Source organism: Dasypus novemcinctus, chromosome 21 (genome assembly GCF_030445035.2).
Source record: "Dasypus novemcinctus isolate mDasNov1 chromosome 21, mDasNov1.1.hap2, whole genome shotgun sequence".
NCBI lineage: Eukaryota > Metazoa > Chordata > Mammalia > Cingulata > Dasypodidae > Dasypus > Dasypus novemcinctus.
In genome coordinates this window covers 31,319,215-31,344,240 of record NC_080693.1, presented here as the reverse complement: position 1 = coordinate 31,344,240, position 25,026 = coordinate 31,319,215, and the positions used below count along the sequence as shown (strand labels likewise).

The window sequence follows — 25,026 nt, the reverse complement described above, 5'->3', positions numbered from 1 at the left end:
TTGATATGGTTATGAATTCCAAAAATAGATATTGGATTATTCTTATAATCTGATCTGTACCTTGGCATGACTGAGTTATGATTAGGGTGCTGAGTCCCACCACCCCTTGGTGGGTGGGGACTCACTGGTAAAAGGCACAGCAAAGAATGGAGTTGAGGGTTTCTGCTGGAGTTTTGATGTTGGAGTTTGATGCTAAAGACATAAGCTGGAGCCCCAGGAAGTCGGCACGCAGAGGAAAGAGAAGCAAGACCCTGGAAGAAAGGAACCTTGAATCCAGAGAAAAGCAAGCCCAGGAATGAAGGAACCCAGGAAGCCTGAACCCTCACAGCCTTCAGCAGTCATCTTGCTCCAAGTAAAAATAGACTTTGGTGAGGGAAGTAACTTACGCTTTATGGCCTGGTATCTGTAGGCTTCTACCCCAAATAAATACCCTTTATAAAAACTAACCAATTTCTGGTATTTTGCATCAGCACCCCTTTGGCTGACTAATACACCATCCTATGTCCTTTGACATGACATTTTTTGAGTACTTTCTCACTTTCTGGCATTAAAATATATTCCAGTCTCATCTTATATTTACCCTAACCCAGCCCTTGAATCAACCATTTCTCCAAGGGACACTTTATGTTTTGTTTTGTTTTAAGTAGGGAATGATTATTCAGAAACTTTTTAAAAACAATGGTACCCTTTCTTAAACAAACCCTAAACTGAAATGTAATTATAAAACAGATGTGTGGAGTGAACGGAGAGCTGTCACAGGAAGATGATGCAACAAAAAGAGACACAGATTCCTGGTGCCGCTGAGAAGGCAAGTGGACACAGAAGAACACATAGTGAATGACACAAGAGAGCAGACGACAGGGGAGGAAGGGGAGAGAAATAAATTTTTAAAAATAATAAATCTTAAAAAAAAAAAGCAGCAATACTGTAATATTCATGCATCTCTGCCAAAGATGTAACGTGTTGACGATGGGGGAGTATGGAAAAAGAGTGCCAAATGTATGCTATGGACCATCGTTAGTGGTAATAGTCTGATAATATCTCATAAGCTGTAACAAATGTCCCACCATGGTGTGGTATGTCGATAGAGGGGTGTTGTATGGGAATTCTGCACATGTGCATGATTGTTTTGTAAGCTCACAACCTCTGTAATAAAAATATGTCTTAAAAATAATAATAGAGTGGGTTGGGGGAAAAACACATTAAATGCAAGATATAGTTAGTAGTAAGATTTTGATGATATTCTTTCATAATTTGTAACAAATGTCTCACAACAATGCAAGGTGTTGGTGGTGGGTTGACGTATGGGACCCCAGTATGATATTATGCATGTCTGCTTTGTAAGTTCACAAGTTTTACTATACACTTATTGTTTATGTATGTTCATGTATAAATGATAGAAAAAAATAATAACAGGGTTAGTTGGGGAAAAATACACCAAACGTGAGATTTAAAAAAAAAACAGGTGGGGGAGGGGTTGGAAGGAAAACCCAAAATAAGCTAACAGCTGTGTCTGTGTAATGGGATCAATGTTTTCTCCAATTTCTGCAAGTGTGGTTATACTGCTTAAGAGATAGCAAAATTACAAATAATAGTAATATTATTTAAAACCTAGCACTTCTCATATCATGTAATTCTACTCAATTCTCATAACAACCACAAAAGATATTATTCCAATGTTATAGACAAGGAAACTGAAGTAGCTTAAGCTTTTATAAAGGCAAGTGAAAGATCATCTAGAACTGAACATAGTTCTCTTTCAGCCAGAGAATTAACTAAACACTCAATTATAAAATCTATATTTGTTCTCTACAACCATACTAATAGCACCCATAACTACACTAGTGTCTAGTTTTGAAAAACAGAAAAGTGGGGATGGGGAGTTCTACCTTAAAATAAAATACCAAAGTACCTATAATATTTCCTTTCAACACAGTGGGCCATGGCATTAAATCATTTGGATTTCTAGAGCAGTCAAGAACTAAAATGACTCTATTTGAGGTTTTTTATTATTATTAATTATACCAAATATGTATCCAATTATATGATCACCCTATGAAGTAGTTATTATCTCATCTTACCAATAAAAAAACAAAATTACAAAGATAAATCAAAGAATCACTTTCAAAAGATCCAGATTATTCAACTTATTGCCTACCCAAGTATATCGACAACATATAGAAATATTTTACCACTTGGCAAGGGGTAGAGAATAAAAAGAAAAAAGCAAAAAGAAGGAGAATGGTTGAGGCCAATGTAGATAGAGTTGGTGCTTTGTAAGATACAGGTCTCTGGTTCCTGGAAAAATCATAAAATCAGTGCTACAATGGGTACCAGTTATGGAGCTAAAACCAACAAGAGTGGAATTCAGGCCATGAGGGATTTGATATAGAAAGTGTGGTAATTTATAAACCAGTTAGTTATGTTGGTGAGTTCCTAGAAAAGAAAATGCTATTAAGCAAGCACAGGCCACAAGATATAAAAAGTGTAAGTAAAAGTGACAAGCACTAGTAAATCTTCATCCACAATAGAAAGGCTATTTGCTTAGAAGTCCAACTGCAGCTTGGAGCTGAAGAGGTTTGTGTGGGGTGGTGGAAAGAGCCCAGGACCAAAGTTAGGAGATATGGATCCCCATTTTATCATCTGTCAAACTAAACAGGTTGGATAACTTTACCTCCCACGTTTCTTCCAGCTGCAAATGTCCTTAAGGTAAACATAAACTTTAGCTGCTGCTGAGCAAGACTTAGGGTGATGTCTGATCGCTAAAGAAGAGGGCAGATAAGTTCAGTGCCATCATGGAGATCAGTTCAACAAATTTAAATTATTTCACCCCATAATGCTGCAAATTCTGCTTAGTTTCTGCACCTTTGGAGAGGAAAAAAAATTCTAGAGGGTTAATAGATAGGGCTAATCCATTATTTTTTATTTATTTTCAAATTTATTTCTCTCCCCTTCCTCCCCACCTCCCTCCCACTGTCTGCTCTGTGTGTCCATTCACTGTGTTCTTCTGTGTCTACTCGCGTTCTTGTCTGTGGCACCAAGAATCTATATCTCTTTTTGTTGTGTCATCTTGCTGAGTCAGCTCTCCATGTGTGCGGTGCCACTCCTGGGCATGCTGCACTTTTTCGCGGGGGGCCGATTTCCTTACAGGGCACATTTCTTGTGCATGGAGCTCCCCTTCGCAGGGGACACCTCTGCGTGGCACAGCACTCCTTGCACACATCAGCACTGCACATGGACCAGCTTACCACATGGGTCAGGAGACTATGGGTTTGAACCGTGGACCTCCCATGTGGTAGGCAGACACTTTATCAGTTGAGCCAAATCCACTTGCCTTAATCCCTTATTTTTTAGAGCTTCAACATGGGCAACTTTCATAGCATTCTAAAATTTCAGAGCCTCCTTATGATGTCAACTATAAAAAATATACATGAGGACATGAACTGGTAACATGTATGAAAAAAAATCAAGAAAGGATGTGAAGGGAAACGGACTTTGGCCCAGTGGTTGGGGCGTCCGTCTACCATATGGGAGGTCCGCGGTTCAAACCCCAGGCCTCCTTGACCCGTGTGGAGCTGGCCATGTGCAGTGCTGATGCGTGCAAGGAGTGCCGTGCCACGCAGGGGTGTCCCCCGCGTGGGGGAGCCCCACGCGCAAGGAGTGCGCCCCGTAAGGAGAGCCACCCAGCGTGAAAGGAGGGAGCAGCCTGCCGAGGAACGGCGCCGCCCACACTTCCCCTGCCGCTGACGACAACAGAAGCGGACAAAGAAACAGGACGCAGCAAATAGACACCAAGAACAGACAACCAGGGGAGGGGGGGAAGTTAAATAAATAAATAAATCTTTAAAAAAAAAAAAAAAAAAGAAAAAAGAAAGGATGTGAAATTGTGACCAGTATTAGTGAATATGTTATTTTAAAAAAACAATGCTCTATTCTTTATTCAATAATAAAAATCACTTCATTTCTTCCCTCTTCATTTATATTCCCCCTCAACCTGCCTGCGTCCTAACAGAGCAAACCAAACCACTGACCCTGTTTTATACAAATAATAACTTGGTAAAATTTCCCATATAGGATACCAACTTCAAAATAGTCAACTCATCAGAGATATATGATGGGCTCCAGCAATTTATCCTTCTAGCAAACTTATTATTTTCATTCAAATTTGAGTGCTGCTGTAGAGCCAGGTACAGGTAGTCTTGAGGCATACTAATCCAATTTCTATTTATTAGAATAGTGTTCCTTTAAAACATATTTTTGTAATTCAAACAGACCTTTTGAAATAACAGAAATTTACTATATTGTATGTTTAAAAAGCATCCCCAAAACAACCCCAGGAGTACCAGCCTAGAAGAGCCATCTATCTATAAAGAGACAGCTCCCATTTTCTTGGTTGACTCCAGTCTCCTCAAAAGCTGACAGATACTCACATGGTCTTGGCCCTGCTTGTCACCTTCTTTAAATTCACTTACTCAGACACTTCTCAATGCTCAATATAACTTAATCTCTTTCTTCTTTTAACACATCCTAATATGTCCTTGAAGAAACTGACTAAAGTTAAAACTGTATTGACCTTTGGTTTCAATGATGTATAATTTTTCTCAGAGTAGAATCCAATAATCAAGTTGCTGCCCACACATATTTAAATAAACTCACATGTAATAAATCAGGATGTTCGGTTGATTCCGGAATTGTCCTTTTACTAAAATAAGCAGTTTTAACCATGTGTAAAACAAAACAAAACAAAAAAAGGATAAAGAAAAAAATCTCCCCTATGTCCCAAAGCTAATCCTAGGGTTGAAAGTCCCTTTAGTTGCTTTTTTTTTTTTAAAAAAAGATTTATTTATTTATTTCTCTTCACCCCCTCATTGATGTTTGCATTTGCTATGTCTGTTCACTGTGTGCTCTTCTTCCTTTTAGGAGGCCCAAGGAACCAAATTCGGGATCTCCTGTATGGGAGGGAGGCGCCTAATCACTTGAGCCACCTCTACTCCATGCTCTGTTGAGTCTCTCATTATGGTTTTCCTCCTTGTGTCCTTGTTGTGTCATCTTGTTGCATCAGCTGGTTGTGCCAGCCCATTGTGTCAGCTCACTGTCTTCTCCAGGAGGCACCAGGAACTGAATCCAGGACCCCACCCCAACCCCGTGTGGTAGGCAGGAACTCAATCATGTGAGCCACATCTGCTTCCCTCCCTTTTTTTTTTTTTTAATTTCTCTTCCCGTCCCCCCACCCCAGTTGTCTGCTCTCTGTGTCCATTCCCTGAACGCTCCTCTGTCTGCTTGTATTCTTCTCAGCAGCACCAGGAATCTATGTCTCTTTTTGTTGCATCATCTTGCTGCATCAGCTCTCCATGTGTGCAGCACCACTCCTGGGTAGACTGGACTTTCTTTCACATGGGGTGGCTCTCCTTATGGGGCACATTCCTTGTGCGTGGGGCTCCCCTACGCAGGGGACACCCCTGCACGGCATGGCACTGTTTACGCGCATCAGCACTGCGCGTGGGCCAGCTCATCACGTGGGTTAGGAGGCCCTGGGTTTGAACCCTAGACCTCCCATGTGATAGGCAGACGATCTATCTGTTGAGCCAATACCACCTCCCCCTTTAGTTTTAGGTTTTTTTTTTCTCACCGCCCCCTCCCCATTCCCCTTGTTGTCTGCTCTCTGTGTCCATTCGCTGTGCACTCTTCTGTGTCCGCTTGTATTCTCATTAGGCAGCTCCAGGAACCGTTCCCAGGACCTTCCGGAGTGGGTGAGAGGCAATTCCTCTCTTGCGCCGCCTCAACTCCCTGTTCTGCTATATCTTATTTTCTCTCCTCTGTGTCTCCTGCTGTGTCATCTTGCTGCACCAGTTCTCCGCATTGGTCAGCACTACTGCATGGGGCAGCTTTCCCGTGCGGGGCAGCATTCCCATGCAGGGAGGCACTCCTGCACAGGGCGACATCACTGCATGGGCTGGCACTCCACATGGGCCAGCTTGCCCTTACCAGGAGGCCCCAGGCACCAAACCCTGGATCTCCCATATGGTAGACGGGAGCCCAACTGGTTGAAGCCACATCCACTTATTAGTTTGAACTACCACATTATCCATCACTTCAACAACATAAGGCAAGGTGAGAAGGCAAGCAAGACAAGTAGCTCTTCTTGAGTACCTTACAATGCTTAATGACAGGTGTATTGTGCAAAATAATTCACTTTTAAAAAGGAATAACCTTAAACCTCTTCTCAAACTGGTTTGTGATCTCAGTTTCCTTTCATTAAGGTCTTGACAGCTCAGTGTCCCCACATCTGTCATTGTGTGGGAGACAGGTTCCAAGAACATAAATTGCTTCAAGGAACAGGCAATAAATTTATTTTGGTTCATGGGACAGATCTGAACCCATCTGTTCTCTAATGAAAAGCCATATCTGAATCAGGTTTGTTCCATCATGATATCATACTAATGGGAGAAATAAAATCATGTGGTATTTTCCCCTTTGTCCCCGTGTAGTAGAGATGATTCCAGGAAACACAAGTAAATTAAAGGCATGAGAGATCACCCTTAGAAACAAGGTCATTGGAGACTATAGGATCTGCTACCTTTTCCATTTTTATTTGTTTATTCTTCAGGCCACTTTCCTTTTTGCAACCTGGTTTCTTTTGGAATTGCATAGGGGAAGAAATATTCCCATGTTGTAATAACTGTCTTACCTTAATCTTTTTTTAAGTTGTAAACTGTCATGGATGATCCTTTTGACAAACTCTAATTCACCTCCTTCTGCCATGATCTCTGTGATACCTCCTGTGTTTACAGAACTAGGTGGAGGTCTTCGAGGATTTCGAGAGTTTACTCCCTAAACAACAACGAGAAAAATCCTGTTGAAATATTTTTTTACCTCTTAAGAACCAAGTCTTTGAATGTAATCCAGCTCAAAGTAAGAATGTTTACATGTAATTTTACTTTCCAAATATTATGCTAGGTATAGAATTTAAAAATTGTATAGCCATGCAGTATTATATTTTAAACAATAGCATTCATGCAAATATTCCTTCTTACAGTCTTTTTTTTTTTTTCTCACAATCTCTTGTGTCTTTGTGATTAAATATATAAAAAAATTTATCTTTTTATGTGGTCCAATCTTTTACTTTTTCTTTAGGCTTTCTGTCTTTGGTATCATGCATAGAAAATCCTCCACTCAAATATTAGGTAAATAACTTATGTTTTCTTCTGGTACTTTTATTGTTTCAATTTTAACATTTAAATGCTTGGGAGTGGATGCAGCTCAAGTGGCAGAGTGCCTGCTTCCCACACGGGAGGTCCCGGGTTTGGTCCCCAGTGCCTCCTAAAGACAAAGACAAAGACAACAAACAAATGGAACGGGGGGGGGGGGGGGGACCTCAGAGGAACTGATGGGGCTCAGTGGTTGAGCACCAGTTTCCTGCATACAAGGTCCCGGGTTTAATCCCAGGACCAAGGCCCTCAAAAAAATTTATTTTTTAATATTTAATCCATACCCCACCTCACATTATAAGTAAAAGTTAACTCAAAATGGATCAAAAACCTACATTGAAGAGCTAAAACCATAAAACTCTTAAAAGGAAACACAGGAGCAAATCCTTGTTGCCTTGGATTAAGAAACAGTTTCTTAGATATAAAGCAAAAGGCACAAGCAACTAAGAAAAAGTAGATAAATTTGACTTTATCAAAATTTAAAATATTTTTGTGCTTCAAAGAACACCAGCAAGGAAATGAAAAGACAAGGACAGAATTAAATTTTGCAAATCATATGTCTAATAAGGTACTTGTATCTAGAATATATAATGAACTCCTACAACTCAACAAAAAGACAACTCAATTAAAACATGGACAAAGAACTTGAATAGACATTTCTCCAAAGAAGATACATGAATGGACAGTAAGCATATAAAAAGATGCTCATGATCATAAGTCATTAGGGAAATGCAGATCAAAACAACACTGAGATACCACTTCATAGGGACGAAGATGACTATTAAAAAGTAGAAAAAAGCAAATGTTGACAAAGATGTGAAAAAACTGGAACCCTCACACATTGCTGGTGGGAATGTAAAATGGTTTAGTCACTTTGGAAAACAATCTGGAAGTAATTCAAAAGGTTAAATAGAGAGTTATTATATGACCCAATAATTCCACTTCTGGTTATATTCCCAGAAGAAATGAAAAAAATATGTCCAAATAAAAACCTGTACATGAATGTTCATAGCCATATTAACCATTAATAGCCAAAATTTATAGACATAATTCAAATGTCTATCAATTGATGCATAAGTAAAACATGGTATAGTTGATTCCTATGAACCTCTGGGTCACAACATTTTCATCAACCTATCAATTTTTAACTTTGTTTTAGGTGTGTTTAAGGACACTTTGTTTATTATGTATTGTTGATTCATTAACATTGAACTCACAGTCAACAGCACTATAATTTATGTCTGAACAAAACGTGTCTAACATAAGTATTTTCTCAGTAAGACACATCACAGCCTTCTGGCACTTCAGACCACTAGTCAGAACTTCAGCACTACACTTGGGACCCATTTTAAATAGTAAAATGACCAACAAAAAGCACAAAAATGCAAAAAATGTGTCACTAAATACACTATGAAAAGGACACTTGTTCACACAAGATGAGAACTGAAACAAGAAGACAGAGGGCTGTCATTTGACCTCAGCTGGAAACATGCACAGTGGGCAAACCAAGTTTTTCACTACTCTGCACATAACCACAAAAGAGCCATGAGCACTGATTTGGGGTTACAGACAAATTTCAGACAATACACAGATTCATCAATAGTGAACCCATGAATTCAGTGAATTATTACTCAATGGAATATTTCAGCAATAAAAAGAAATTAAATACTGATACATGCTACAATGTGGATGAACCTTGAAAAATTATACTAGCTGCAATAAACCAGTTATAAAGGGCTTCAAATTTATGATTCCATTTATATGAAATGACCAGAATAGGCAAATCCATAGAGACAGAAAGTAGACTGTCGTTACCCCAAGCTGAAGGGGCTTGGGGAAAAATGGGAAGTGACTGCTAATGGACAAAGGATTCCTTGTTGGGATACTGAAAATGTACAAAAACTGATTGTGGTGATGGTTGCACAATTCTGAATATACTAAAAACCAATGAATTGTACACTTTAAATGGCTGAATTGTATGGTACATGAGTTATAGCTCAATAAATGTATTCTAAGAAAATATTTTGTTCTGAGATACTAATAACATCTGATTTTTAAAATTTTGGATTCTGGTTCCATAGAAGTGTTCATCTTGGAAAACTCTCAGTCACTTTTCTGACATGTGTACTATGAGGTCTATTATGTCATATCTCGACGTTCTTAAAAAACTCTATTCCAAAATGTGGCAATTTTAGTTCTTGCAATTTACCTATCTGCAATGAAGGCAAGAATTTAGATTTCTTAAATCCTGCTTAACTTTATGTTCTAATCTGGAATGTTGGTATTGGTATTAAATTTCAGTCCAACTACAAATTCATTTAATCCACCCAGAATTAATTTTGTATGAGGTATACATATGGAATTTTTACAGGTTATCTCAGTGATTCTAAAAAACAAAGTATTCTCTCATAAGTTCTGTTTTGTTTTTTTGAGGTACCAGGACTGGGGATTGAACCTGTGACCTTGCATGTAGGAAGCTGGTGCTCAACCACTGAGCCACACTGGTAACCCTGAGTTGGTTTTTTCGTTTGTTGCTTGCTGTTTGTTTTTTGTTTATATATTTTTAGGAGGCACCAGGAATCAAACCTGGGACCTCCCATGTGGGAAGGAGGTGCTCAACTGCTTGAGCCACATCCACTCCCCAGTCTACCAAAGTTTTAAGCATATACTCCCTTCATTTCTATCTGATTAATGTTAGTGACTGTCTATTAATAGAGGATTTACTAGATGAAAGAGAACAGGTTTAACTAAGACATTTTGTAACATTTATTATTAGGTGAGTTTTTTTACCCAAAGTGTATCTTTCTGTATTTACCGGCAAATAAATATTTTTTAAGTTGAAAAGACTAAACTGGACATTTTTTACTATCAAATTATTGGTAGCAGTAGAAACAGGAACGTCCTTGCTAAGTGAATAAGCCCAGTCCAAAAGGGAATGTGACCTAAGAAGGTCTATGATTTAAGATGGTCCAATCAGAAGAAAACCTAATGTTCAATGGTTTGGAGAAGAGGTCTTCTCCCCTAGAAATTACTCTACCACAAGTAAACCAGTCTGAGTCAAAAGGAAAAAAAAAATCAGTCTAAGAACACAAACAATCCAAGGATCAGGTGAGAGTCAAAAGAAATCTAGAAAAACAGTCACAGACCTGATAATACTACGAGCTTCGATTTTGTTCTGTTGTTTTGGTATTTTGTTTTTTTAAATTTCTTTAACAAGAAAAGTCATAGGTTTACAGAAAAATCATGTAAAAATACAGCATTCCCATTTACCTACTGGTGACACTTTGCATTACTGTAGTACCTTTGTTACAACTGATGAAAGAACATTAAAATTGTACTATTAACAGCCCATAACTTACATCAGGTATATCTTGTTCCCATATACAACCCTATTATTAATCCCTTGAATTAGTGTTGTACATTTGTTGAAATTCATGAAAGAATATTCTTATACTTGTAAAATTAACTATAGTCCAACATTTACAATGGGGTTCATTGTGTTATACAATCCTATGTTTTATCTTTTAATTTTATTCTAATAACATATACATGACCTAAAATACCCCTTTTAACCACATTTGTATATATAATTCAGTGCTGCTAATTATACTGACATTAATGTGTTACTATCACCATTGCCCATTTCCAAAACTTCACAATCAACCTAAATACAAATTCTGCACAAATTAAGCATCAACTCCCCATTCTCATCTCCCAATCCATCCCCTGGAAACCTATATTCTAGATCCTAACTCTATGAGTTTGCTTATTACAATTAGTTCATACCATTGAGATCACACAGTATTTGTCCTTTTGTGTCCAGCTCATTTCACTCAACATAATGTCCTCATGGTTCATCCATGTTGTTGCATGGATCAGGATTTCATTCCTTTTTATGGCTGAATAATATTCCATCGTATGTATACATATTTTGTTCATCTATTCATCTGCTGACGCACATTTCTAGGCACTGATTCTCTGGGAAGACTTTTTTAGGGGATATCTTACGTTGTCATGTTGATAACATTACCACCTACTATAAACTTCTGGATCAAATCATTCCATACATACAGATTCCAAATCAGTCCACACTACTGCTGGGTTTCTCAGATATGTAAGCCAACAAACTTAAGTTGGTCTGAATCGGGTTCCCAGGTACTTGAAATCAAAGGCATCCTAACTGACATAACATTCACAGTAAAAGCTGCTTTTTGTTCTTATCTCTGCAAACAAGGCAAATCAGATAAATATTCAATTACTTTAAAGCAGAAGATATTTTACCTTGGCTTCCAACTGATTGGCGAAAAAGGGAGGATTACACATGCAAAAGTCATAAATTATCTCAGATTCTTCTTTAAGAGCATCCATCAGGAGTGTCTTCTGTGGTACTTTCACCACTAAGAAGAAAAGAAAAGGAACAACTATTAACTATTATTAATGCTGTGGTGGTTTTAAAATATGCCCACAAATTCACTGCCACTTCAAGGGGTGAAGTTCAGTAACCCTCCCCTTGAGTGGAGGCTGGACTTAGTGACTCACTTCTGAGGCTAAGTCATAAAAGTGTTGTGGCTTCCTCCTTTATCTCTGGGACGACTTGCTCTAGAAGAAGGCAACTGACATGTGAGGATGCTTAGCTGCCCATGGAGAACTCCAGGTGACAATGAAGTGAGGCCTCCTGCCAACAGCCATGTGAGTGAGCCATTTTGTAAGCAAATTTCTATATCCAGTCAAGCCTTCAGATGGCTGTAGCCCAAGGTGACATCTTGACTGCAACCTCCAGGAAAACTAAACCAGAATCACCTGGTTAAGCCACACCCAAATTCCTGACTCACAGAAATATGAGTTAATGTTCTTTGTTTATATCTGCTAAATTTTGGAATAACTTATTATACAGCAGTAGATAACTAAAACAGATGCATTAACAATATTAGTGTTTCCCCTTGGAATTTACGTTTAACAACACTAAGAAAAGCCTTACTTCTTTCTTAAAGAGGCATGATATCCCTTTAACCAGTGGTGGTGGGGAATAACTCCCCTTTATACATATACTAGGCATAAAAATAAAGTAACTGATCACTAAGGGTATTTGACTATTTCTAGCACAGTTCCATGTACTGAAATAAAAAAAGGTAACACAACTTAATCAACAGTGCTTTCTTCCTTTTAAATCTTGGTGACTACGTTACTTCATATATTTACTCTATTTCTTTTTAAGCTAATTCTGCTATCAAATCCAATTATAATATATCAGGTTTTAAAAAATTAAAGTTTGTGCATTAAATCAGATGACAATAATGAGATGTGTTAAATCAGAAAGATGTGGTAATAAACAAGCTTAAAAAGGGTATTTATTCTGGGAAGCTAACCTTTTATGAGATCAGATAAGTTATTCTGTTCCACATTTTTCTTCGCATAATTGAAGCACATATCATCCACTTCTGTTGCAAGGAAATACCAGCCATTTAAGGTTGCTCCAAGTAAAGGATAGATGCAGGATGCCCCAGTACCTAATAAAATGAAAATCCAAAACACATTCCAACCACCAGAAGGAGAGGTGGAAATAAGTGGAAACACCATTTTTCATTTCTCAGGTAATTTATATACACATTGTGGATACAGGGTTCTCTAGTCATTTCACATACATTAGGTCTTAGATGTCATAATTACACTCAAACTTTCTAGAAGACAGCAACCTTGCTTTCCTCCTTTTTTTGTATGTTACATGTAAAATGAAGGGCATATAAATGGATGGTCAAGGAATATATTACTAACTAAAAATGGTCAAAACTCAATTTAATTTATAATAAAAAGTTTTAATTTTAAAACCCACACAAAAATTGGTTTTCTTAAAGGAAATAAAAGAATATTAAGCTTCACAATTCCCCAAATTTCTGTAAGTTGTCACCTGAAGGAAACCAGATGTTAAAAAAAAAAGCTAAAGAAAATGTGTTTCTCAGATGTAGAAATATAGATTTTTGCTTAGGATTCAAAACATTTGGAATCATTACTCCAAATGCTTGCCCCCAATATAGCTTCAAGGGAGATACTGAGAGGCAAACACTCCATATAAAAATCACTTTGACAACTAGAGTTTGGTCCTAAACTTGTATGTAGAACCTCTACCCCTGGACCAGACTAATTACTAACCACAAATATTACTTTAATGACCACTAATTAATCATGGCCAAAGAGATCCTAAAGAGTATATTTAAAAGAAGGAAAGCCAGTGTTTTCAAGGCCTAAAGTAGTCAGCCTACATCAGCTACTCCAGGCCTGCTGTCTCCTGGACCACATCTTGGTCCCAGTCTAGCCTTCCCAGGGGGATATGGCAGGAAAAGGTGAAGACTGAAGACACTCCTAACTTAGAGGAAACCAAGGCTCGTCTTACTGTTTCTTAATTAAGTATTCTGAAGAGGCTAGTAAAAGCCACAACTGATGCCCAGATCAATTAAGCTCAGTCACAGTGATTACTGTACTTCCTTCCATGTATGTCCAATAGTATCCTGCCTCTGATGCTAATGGGCAAACACTTCCTTGAGGATTTGTGAAGTGGTGGAAAAAGATGTGGTAAAGGGTACTCATCTCGGAGGCCAAAATATTTAGCACCTAGCTATTCTGTAAGCCAAAATAGGAAGATTTAAGTAGTACTTTCAGTTCTGCAGGAAAAATATCCACAGCCAAGTCCAGATCCTTGATCTAATATAACTGCCTCTTTGCTCTTCAATTTCTTAAAAAAAAAAAAAAAAAAGTGCCCCTCCAGAATAAATGTAGGTAAAAGACTAAATAAAGTTTTTCAATTCCCAAGACAAAAAAGTCTTGTATTCTACTTGTGTTCTAACTTCCTAAACCCCTCAGAAAGCAGAATGACATTTTTAAACAGGAAATAATCTCTATGACAATAAATAAAAAAGGAAAGTATATCATCATAGAATTAGAGCAAAGTGATGGTGTATAGGGGAAAAATTTATAGAAAACCCTAATAAGAATGGATGTGATTCTAACAAGGAATACCCCTCGTGAAAAGCTAAAATCATTAACCTCCTATATCCCCAAGTGTTATTTTGGAGGGTATGGGGCATAATTAAAATCAAGTAAGTACCAAACAGGCTCTCAAGCCTTTTAAGCTTTCAATAACTCATCACCAATTTTCTGCCATGAACATAAAGGGGGAGGAACTCTGTTAACCCCATTATTTTTAATGTAGTATTTAGCTCATATGGAGTCCTGAGAATTTTGAGTGTTGAAAGAATGATGTACTTATGCATCTGCCTTGCACAAATTATTTATTGAATACCTTCTATGTTCCAGAAATTTTGTTAGGCCTTGAGCTATTACAATAAGAAAAAAGTCACAGGCTCTGCACTTTGCAATCTAATGGCAAAAAAGGTTATTAATCAAATATTCATATAAATGAGTGTGTGAAAACTAAAATAAATGCCATGAAGGAAGAAGCATGGTTTTTTGACTACATAACCAAGGAACCTGGCTTAGAGTAGAGACGAAGAGAAGGCTTTCCTGAGAAAATAAGCCTGGAATTGTCTACTAAAGAGTAAATAAGAATGAAGGATGGGAAGTGGACTTGGCCCAGTGGTTAGGGCGCCGGTCTACCACATGGGAGGTCCCCGGTTCAAACCCCGGGCCTCCATTGACCCGTGTGGAGCTGGCCCAGGCGCAGTGCTGATGTGTGCAAGGACTGCCCTGCCCGCGCAGGGGAGCCCCAAGCGCTAGGAGTGCGCCCCGTAAGGAGAGCTGCCCAGCACGAAAGAAAGTGCAGCCTGCCTAAGAATGGCGCTGTCCACACGGGAGAGCTGACACACCAAGATGACGCAACAAAAAGAAACACAGATTCCTGTGCCACTGACAACAACAGAAGCAGACGAAGAAGACGCAGCAAAAAGACACAGAGAACTGACAACCAGGGTGGGGGGGGGGGGAAGGGGAGAGAAATAAATAAACAAATAAATAAATAAATCTTTAAAAAAAAAAAAAAGAATGAAGGAGATAAGGCGGGGATGATCCAGGCAGAGGAAATAAAATACACAAAGCGTTCAGGGTTCCAGGTGAGAGATGATGGTGACTTGGACTAGGATGGTAACAGTGGAATAAAGTAGGTGATTTAAGAGAAAATTAACAGGAATGATAAATAAGACAATCAGAATAGTGCAGAAATATCAAGGATAATCCTTGGGCTTCTGGCTTGCATACCAGGGTAGACTGTGATTGGTTTCACTGAAATAAGGAGCAAAGAAAGACAACCAGGATTAGGAAGAGAGTGTAAATTCAGTTTTGGAAATGGCAAGTTTGAGATATTTTTGAGATATTCAAGTTTTTCAAATATGTGGGGCTAGAGTTCAAGAAATGTAATCTGAGTTGGAGGTACAATAACTTCCAACTCCAACTACAATCCAATTCTGACCCTACTCAGAGTTATGCCAGACTTCACAAGTTAAAGGCAACCTCCTCAACAGGAATACCCTTATTTCAGGCATCAGCCACAAGTTTGGATTTCCCAGGACACCTCCAATTCTAAACAACCAGCTACAAATTGGGGATTCCTACTACCTCCTCAAGTTCAATAATGTGTTAGAATGACAGAGAATTCAAGAAAGCACTACACTTAAAATTACAGTTTTAATATAGTGAAAAGGATGCAAATAAAGCATAGACAGGGTTTGGGAGGCTCCCCAAATGAAATGCTCTCATGTCTTCTCCTCCGTGGAATCAAGATGCATCACCCTCCCAGCACATCAAGGCAAATTATCGATCAGGAAATTCATCTGAGTTTAGTGTCCAGAATTTTTATTGGGATTTCATTAATAGGCATGATTGATGGAATCAATGACTATGTGGTTGACCTCAACCTCCAGCCCCTCTCCCCACCCTACCCTGAGGTGTCAGATTGGTATGATATGGCTCATAGCTTCAATTCCCTAATCACAAGGCTGGTCTTACTGGTATGGCCAGCCCCTACCCTAAGATTATGGGTGTGGCAGGTCCCACCCAGAGCCATCTCATTAGCATAACCAGATCACCTGCACAGGCACCACAAAAAGAAAAAAAAAAGACAAATAGATCTTGGGGGATTTCAAGAACTTAAAGGGTTTTAGAGATCCTGGGAGCAGGGACAAAGGTCAGGCCTCTTTACGGAAACCAAAACCTTTACTATATAGAGGAATAAAAAAATCATGATATATTTGTACAGAGGAAAATGAAGTCATAGATGTAAATGAAATTGCCTACGGCTACGGTACTAAATGAGAAAAGGGCTAAAATCTGAGCTTTAAAGAAAGAGACTCACATCTAATGGTGAGATACAAAAAGGCAAGCCTGAAAAGGAGGAATGACCAGAAATGAAAAGAGGAAAATTAGAGGCGCCTGGTGTCATGGAAGCCAATGCAGGCGAGTGCAAGAAGGAAAAAGGAAGGATCGATAAATGATGCTGAAAAGGTCAAACAGGATGACAACTGAAAATCTTCACTGACAATGCATTCAAATGCAAAGGTAATTATTTACTACTATCTACTAATTATATTTAGAAATAGTTACAGAACTTTTTTAACCCAGTCTTTCCTATCAAGAACTGGTAAAAGCCCAAGGATTAAAAAAAAAGAAAGAAATCAAATGAAAAACACTGGCTATGACAAACTATATTTATAATTACAAAAAAACACCTTGCTCCATCTCCTTCTGTATCTCCTCCATTTACTCTCCCGGAAGACTCAAAGCAGAGAGACTTCTCCATTACAAAAGTTTACAATTAAGAGAACATCTTACTTTAAACACAATGACTTTTTCCTTCTTTTAATTTTGGTTATAAATATTCTCTATCAAAATCACCCAAGAGATTCCTGAAAGTATTCAGGCCCACATGATCTTTTATTAAATGACCATCATCACAAAATCCCAGCATGGAAACTACTTTACTATCATCAAATAATTCAGTGAAAATAATATCCAATAAGCACAGATATCAACATGGGGACTGAAAATCAAAGAAAACAGAAGTTTCACAGTCATTCCACACCTCTTACCCCATGCTCCCTGTTTGGAACTAACAATCCTTTCTCAGTATAAATCAATACAAACGAGGTACAGCAAATAATAGTAATATCTATAGCCAGCTTCTTTCACACAAGAAATACCCAGTAGAGAAGTTTACAAGGAATTTGACCTTGCAAAGTTTACAAAACTTATGTTTAGCCAGGAAAAAATTTAAAACCACATACCTATGTCAATTCCTCTTCGGAGAGTACTTTTGTCAGAGTCTTGATGACCAATCAGATCTTCTACCCAATGAATATAGTTGAGTCTCAAGGGAACTGTGGGAATTAGTCTCTCCAATGGAATATCAATATCAAGTCCAAAGTCTTCCCTTAGGAGAGTACAAGTCAGTGCTCTGACTGCTTCAGGGTCTTTAAAATTGAGACTGAGGGGTAGGGAAAAAGTAGTAAAATTGATTAGTAAGATTCACTGTGTTGCACAAGCTCTACAGCAATCAGACAATACCAATACCCACTTAAATTTCCTAGCAATTTCACACATAAAGAGCATTCAGCATAGTGACATACAAATGTGGGTGTTTAGCATCACCACAGTATATGAAAAGCAGTATAACTTTTCCCCAAAAACATTACATTTCCATACATGGAGCACATAGATTAAGAGTGCCTCTGGGGGAAATGGACTTGGCCCAGTGGTTAGGGCATCCGTCTACCACATGGGAGGCCCGCGGTTCAAACCCCGGGCCTCCTTGACCCGTGTGGAGCTGGCCCATGCGCAGTGCTGATGTGCGCAAGGAGTGCCGTGCCACACAGGGGTGTCCCCCCGTAGGGGAGCCCCACACACAAGGAATGCACCCGTAAGGAGAGCCGCCCAGCGCAAAAGAAAGTACAGCCTGCCCAGGAATGGCACTGCCCACACTTCCCGTGCCGCTGACAACAGAAGCGGACAAAGAAACAAGACGCAGCAAATAGACACAGAGAACAGACAACCGGGGTGGGGGGTGGGGGGGAATTAAATAAATAAATAAATATTAAAAAAAAAAAAAAAAAAAGAGTGCTTCTGGGGAAGCGGACCTGGCCCAGTGGTTAGGGCATCCGCCTACCACATGGGAGGTCGGAGGTTCAAACCCCGGGCCTCCTTGACCCGTGTGGAGCTGGCCCATGCGCAGTGCTGATGCGCACAAGGAGTGCCGTGCCACACAGAGATGTCCCCCGCGTAGGGGAGCCCCATGCGCAAGGAGTGCACCCATAAGGAGAGCCGCCCAGCGCGAAGGAGGGAGCAGCCTGCAGAGGAATGGCGCCGCCCACACTTCCTGTGCCGCTGAGGACAACAGAAGCGGACAAAGAAACAAGACGCAGCAAAAAGAAACAGAAAACAGACTCCCGGGGGAGGGGAGGGGAGGGGAATTAAATAAATAAAAATAAATCTTAAAAAAAAAAAATTATCAATGGAAGTCATAACTAGTGGGTAAAAGTCTGATGAAATGGGGGTATTTACATGGTCTCCAAATAGTTCCCCATAAACTACTTATCAATTACCAAAGGGAAAATATTAACTCTACAGTATAGAAACCTGGCAGGTAGCACCTTAACCAAGTGATCAAAGTTAACATCACCAATCATAGGACAACTTATTATCATACACATCAGTGATACATTAAGGACGGAAAGGGACAAAGTAAACAAGACTTTAAAAAAGCTTGCAAAACAAAATGGAATTCTGGAATCAATGGCTATCGTTGCACAACCTTGTACTATAAACTAAAAAACACTGAATTGTACAATTTGAAAGGGTCAATTTTTTGGTATAATAATTATATCTCAATAAAAACTAAATGGAAATTAAGAAGTTAAAAGAAATTAGAAAACAATAAATATGGGAGAGGCAGATTAATGGAGATCCCTCCTACACATAACTTGTGTCCCCAAATAAGAGAACCAAGTGGAACAAAGAAATCTAAACAGTCAAAGACATGATTCAAGGTACCTTTCCAGAAAAAGACAACTTACGAGTCCCTACAAAATTTGATACAGAATTAATAATACAAACACATGCTCTAGGAAAGTTAATAAACTTCAAAGAATAAGGAAAAAAAGTCGTTTAGACAACTAGTAAAATAATTAAGTCACCAATTTGTGGCTGGGGGAATCGGTAAACAAGGCTTGCTTCAGACTTCTACACAGCACCATTCAATAACAAAAGACAAAGGAATATTTGACTACAAAGCCCTTGTGGAAAAAGGGGTGACTCAACAATTTTATACTCAGCCAAATTATACTTCAAGTATAATGGGAACAGATAAACATTTTTAAGCATATCAAGAACTCAAGGAATATAGTTCCCACCATCCCTTCTCTAAGAAGTCCCTAATGGAAAAAATTCAATCAATCAAAAGAAAAATGATGAAACTATGTCAAAAGGATTGGCAGTAAATACTGAAGATATTTTAACCAGAGAGCTAAGCCTCAAACATCTGTTGAACTGTGGCTCTATATCAGAATGTGTTTATAAGCCATGATATGTACACATAAATTAATATTCAGGAGGAGAAACAGGAAAAGAAGTTGTTAAGTACATTGTACATGGGTCAAAAGATTTCATTTATAGTTGGTAAGTATACATTTAAGAATATAAACACAATGAAGAAAATAATGAAAATAAACTAAAATCAGGTAGTAAAGGAAGGGGAGATAAAAGAATTATAATCAGTAGGTACTATTTAAGACTTAGATATGATATAAAGTTATATTTATAAAAATAACCAATAAAAGATCTACAAACATACAAACCTTAAATTTATCAAAAGGCACTCAATAAGAAAAACAGATCATACAGTGTATAAGGTAAAAAACAAAGCACAAAATAAAACAAATGTGAAACATATATAAATAAAAACAGTAAGAAAGACTTCAGATTATATCACAAAGTCAAAACCAACTAACTGTAATAAACTATACTATAAACAAAAACTATGCCTAAAACAAAGTGACTCAAAGGTTGAAACCAAAATTTTAAGTCAAGTATACAAGACAATTGCAAATAAAAAGAAAGCAGGAGGTTGTGATCTTATAATAGACAATCTTAAATTTTGGACAAAAGCATGAAGGGCCCATTGTAAAGGGTGCAAACCAAAAAGACTTAATAATCATGAATCTAAATGACCCTTCTCCCCAAAGAGTATTAGAAATCATAAAGGAAGAATTTTTAAAAATGCAAGGAAAGACAGATATATTAGTGGTAAGAGACCTTAATGCATCTCTCTCAAGTCATGACATAAACCAAACAAAAATAAGAAAAATATGGAAGAACTAAATAGCATCATTAATAAGTCTGATCTAATAAACATTTTTTAAAGCTATTACCTTTTTTTTTGTTTGCTTATTTATTTATTTAAAATTTCTCTCCCCTTACCCCCCTTGTCTGTTCTCTGTGTCCATTCACTGTGTATTCTTCTGCATCCACTGGCATTGCCAGGCAGCACCGGGAAACTGTGTCAATTTTTTGTTGCGTCAACTTGCTGCATCAGCTCTCTGTGTGTGCAGGACCACTCCTGGGCAGGCTGCACTTTTTTTCACGCGGGGCGGCTCTCCTTGTGAGGCGCGCTCCTTGTGCATGGGTCTCCCCTATGTGGGGGTGCCCCTGCGTGGCACAGCACTCCTTGCACACGGCAATACTGCACGTGGGCCAGGTCACCACACGGGTCAGGAGGCCCTGGGTATCGAACCCTGGACCCTCCATATGGTAGGCAGATGCTCTATCAGTTGAGCCATGTCTGCTACCCCTAATAAACATATTAAACTCTAAATCTTGAAAACAGAGAATACATCTTTCAGTTCCCATAAACTTGCACAAAAACTGACCTATAACTGCCCATTCAGAAAAGCTCAATAAGTAGAAATGGTATGAAAACATCCTCTGATCACACCCTTTGACACACAACCTGGAAATTTAGAATCATCTTGGATAGAACTAAAGTTCCATCTAGGAACATTCAAAATTATAAATATTTAACTTAATAAACAAGAAAAAATGGAAACAAAGAACCCAACTTAAAAGAGGAATAAAAATACAAAAACAAAATAAACCTTAAGGAAAGCAGAAGGAATAAATTACTAAAGATGAAAGCAGAAATTAATGTATTAGAAAAAGAATATAGTACAATTAATATAAAAGTTGTTTTACTGTTTTTCCCCAAAAAAAGAATTAGGTAACTTACTCAAGAAAAATCATGTAGGTGAGGATTGGTGCACTTTTAAAGAACAGTTTCTGCAGAAGAGTAGGAGGGAGTTTATTAAGTAAATATATGCTGGCAATAAAAAATCTCATTAAAATACAATAAGCCTATTTAAAGGATTATAAATCTATTCCTAGGTATAAGAACCGGGTATGTGTTAATTCTGTCATTTGTGGGGCTAAAAGTTAAATCTATGGGCAAGCAATCATTAACAAATCTCTTTTCACTTAATCACACAGCAACTGCCTCAAAAAAATTTCACATTAAAAAAACAATAAGGGAATCGGATGTGGCCCAACCAAATGGGCTCCTGTCTACTATATAGAAGTCAGGGTTCCATGCCCAGGGCCTCCTGGTGAGGGCAAGCTGGCCCACACGGAGGAGTGCCGGCCCACCCAGGAGTATTGCTCCGCCCAGGAGTGCCACACAGTGTGGGAATGTCGCCCAGTGAGAAAAAGCTGCCCCATGCAGGAATGCCAGCCAACACAGAGAGCTGGTGCAGTAGGATGATGCAATAAGAGACACAGCGGAGAGAAAATAAGACGTAGCAGAACAGGGAGTAGAGGTGGCACATGAGAGTAATCGCTTCTCTCCCTCTCTGTAAGGTCCCAGGATTGGTTCCCGGAGCCGCCTAATGAAAATACAAGCAGAAACAGAAGAACACACAGCAAATATTCACAGAGAGCAGGGAACAGGGGTGTGTGTGTGTGTGTGTGTGTGTGTGTATAAATAAAAATAAAACAAAAAAAATTTTTTTAAAAAAATCATACTACCTATTTATTTCCTTCTCAATTAAATGCAATACAAATTCAGGATCAATATGATAAATAATGTAGCAAATAAAAAGGTATGAAATTTATAGCTTCAATCCTAACAAGAATATTGTATTTTACTCCTGTGAAATCCATCACGAGTGTGAATGACACTCCAATGACAAAACAATGAGACAATTTTCATACATGGAAAGAAGTTAACACCTGAGAACAACACTGAGATATTAAAATAAACTCACTTCTTTTACTGGACAATGGTAGCCCAATCTATTATGAAACTTCATTACTAACCACACAAAAGGAAAATATCCTAATAAGATGTTTCTGTTCAAAGCCTTAAAATCTCAAATGTAAGTTAGCAGAAATTTTCTATCAAAGAAACGTAATAGCCTAGGTTCTCTAGCAAAAATAAACCTAATGGATATTATTACACCTAAGGGCCGTACATATTATAAAAATTGTCTTAGAACTACTGAATATGATTTTGCACTAGCATTTCAAAGAAATTGTGAAAATCAGAGACTGCAAATTCAAATATTTACCAGTGCTATTCAAAATGCCTGTTCTTGACAAGATAAGGACTTTGTGCCAGAATGCAAATGAAAACACTAAAGAGAGAAGTGGATGTGGCTCATGCGATTGGGCTCTCGTCTACCATATGGGAGGTCCAGGGTTCAATCCCGGGGCCTCCTGGTGAAGGCAAGCTGGCCCACGCAGTGCTGGCCCATGTGGCAGGCTGGCCCAAGTGGAGAGCTGGTCCATGTGGAGTGCTGGCCCATGTGGAGAGCTGGCACAGCAAGATGACACAACAAAAAGAGACAAAGTGTTGGGAAATGGATGTGGCTCAACCAACTGGGCTCCTACCTACCATATAGGAGGTCCAGGGTTCAATGATCAGGGCCTCCTGGTGAGGGCAAGGTGGCCAACTCAGTGAGCTGGCCCACATGGAGTGCCAGCCCATGTGGCAATGCCGGCCCACACGGGTATGCCACCCCTGGCAGGAGTGCCACCCTACGTGGGAATGCCACCCAGCGCAGGAAAGCCACCCCGCGCATGAGTGCCAGCTGATGCGGAGAGCTGGAGCAGTAAGATGATGCAACAAGAGACACAGAGGAGAGAAAATAAGAAGATGTAGCAGGAACAGGGAGTTGAGGTGGCACAAAAGAGTAATCGCCTCTCTCCCACTCTGTAAGGTGGAGCCACCTAATGAGAATACAAGCAGACACAGAAGAACACAGAGAGCAGACAATGGGGGGAACAAAAAGGGGGGGCAGAGAAATAAATAAATCTCTAAAAAAAACAAAGAAAGAGACACAGTGGAGAGACAATAAGAGATAACGCAGACCAGGGCACTGAGGTGGCACAAGCAACTGAGCGTCTCTCCCCCAGTCTGGAAGGTCCCAGGATCAGTTCCTGGTGCTGCCTAAAGAGAAACAAGCAGACACAGAAGAACAAACAATGAATGGACACAGAGCAGACTGCAAGTGCAAACAATGGGGGTGGGGGTGGGGGGGTCGGGCAGGGCAGTGGATTAAAAAAAATAAAGGCAGTTAAATAAAAAAAAAAAAAACCAGCTGAAAATAAACAACAATACTAAAAATCATGCAAAAAGCAGATGTGGCTCAAGTGAATGAGCTCCCACCTACCACTTGGGAGGGCCCAGGTTCATTTACCAGTGGCTCTTGGAGAGAAGATGAACAAGACAGCAAGCTGGCACAGTGAGCTGATGCAACAGATGACACAACAAGGAGACACAAAGAGGAAAGACAATGAGACACACAACAAAACAAGGATCTGAAGTGACTCAAGCAACTGAGTGCCTCTATCCTACATGGTAGGTCCCAGGTTCGGTTCCAAGTGCCTCCTAAAGAGAAAACGAGCAGACACAGAGAGCACAAATCAAAAGGACACAGAGAGTAGACACCAAGTGCAAATAATGAGGGAGGAGTAATAAATAAATAAAATGAGGGGGGAGGAATAAATAAATAGGTCTTCATAAAAAAAAAAAAAGACCCAAGAATTATCAGCAGAATGAAACATTTGCTTAGTGGTGTTTTTGCTTTACATTCTAGCACAAGATCCTTATCTCTGTGGACAGTAATAACAAATTATGGCTGAGCAGCCGGTCCAATCACATTTTAGTAGCACTCCGCCAGATGACACAAATGATAATTTCAAAAAGTATGGCCACCACTCAGCTCTAGGCAATTAATATCAAGTGGGTGTGACAGTGCAGTTTTGCCAGATGTCTAAAATTTTCAAGTTAAACCAGCAATCCATATTTTTAAATGAAATTTCTCCAATTCTTAAAATACTATGTAGATAATAAACAACAAATGCAAGCCTTCTATTCTACAACTCACAGACTAACAGGTTACAAGCTCTATTAGAAATAGTGGGATTGTAAAGAAAGTCGGGGTACTTGGCTACTCTACACTTTCAAAAATTAAGTATAAAAATGTTTCACTTTTTTTGACCACTATTCTATTCAATTCAGTTATATGGAATAGGTTAGAATTTTTTAAAGTTGTGATAGCTGGCATTCATTTCTTTATTCATCATCAGATATTCACAAAATGTCAACCATGTGCCAGACATTATGCAAAATACTGAGAATACTACAGTAAGCAAACACAAAACACAATCTCTCCCTACCTGAAGCTGACAGTCTGGTAAGGACAGGTATCACTCAAACCCAGGTAAAGTTTTTTAACTGTGATGAATGTTGTAAAGACAGGTACAAAACATGAAATGTGCTATGAAAACCTATACAATATGTGGATTCTGCTTTTTAAAGGTCAAGGAAATC

The 25,026-nt window shown here is 38.8% G+C and overlaps 1 protein-coding gene across 4 annotated transcripts in view; it reads right to left on the bottom strand.

Annotated features, from left to right (window-relative positions):
• METTL16 (methyltransferase 16, RNA N6-adenosine) overlaps positions 1 to 25,026 on the bottom strand; it is a 102,332-nt gene that overhangs the window by 45,879 nt on the left and 31,427 nt on the right. For 2 of the 4 annotated variants that reach the window (XM_058283062.2, XM_071210430.1), the window contains exons 3-6: positions 17,435 to 17,634; positions 12,575 to 12,715; positions 11,490 to 11,605; positions 6,689 to 6,831 (exon numbers count right to left, since the gene is read on the bottom strand). In XM_058283062.2, the coding sequence (XP_058139045.1) occupies positions 6,689 to 6,831; positions 11,490 to 11,605; positions 12,575 to 12,715; positions 17,435 to 17,634 (600 nt within the window). Of the gene's footprint in view, positions 1 to 6,688; positions 6,832 to 11,489; positions 11,606 to 12,574; positions 12,716 to 17,434; positions 17,635 to 21,426; positions 21,477 to 25,026 lie in introns of those variants that run through there. The other 2 variants (XM_071210429.1, XM_071210431.1) reach the window with 2 other exon arrangements.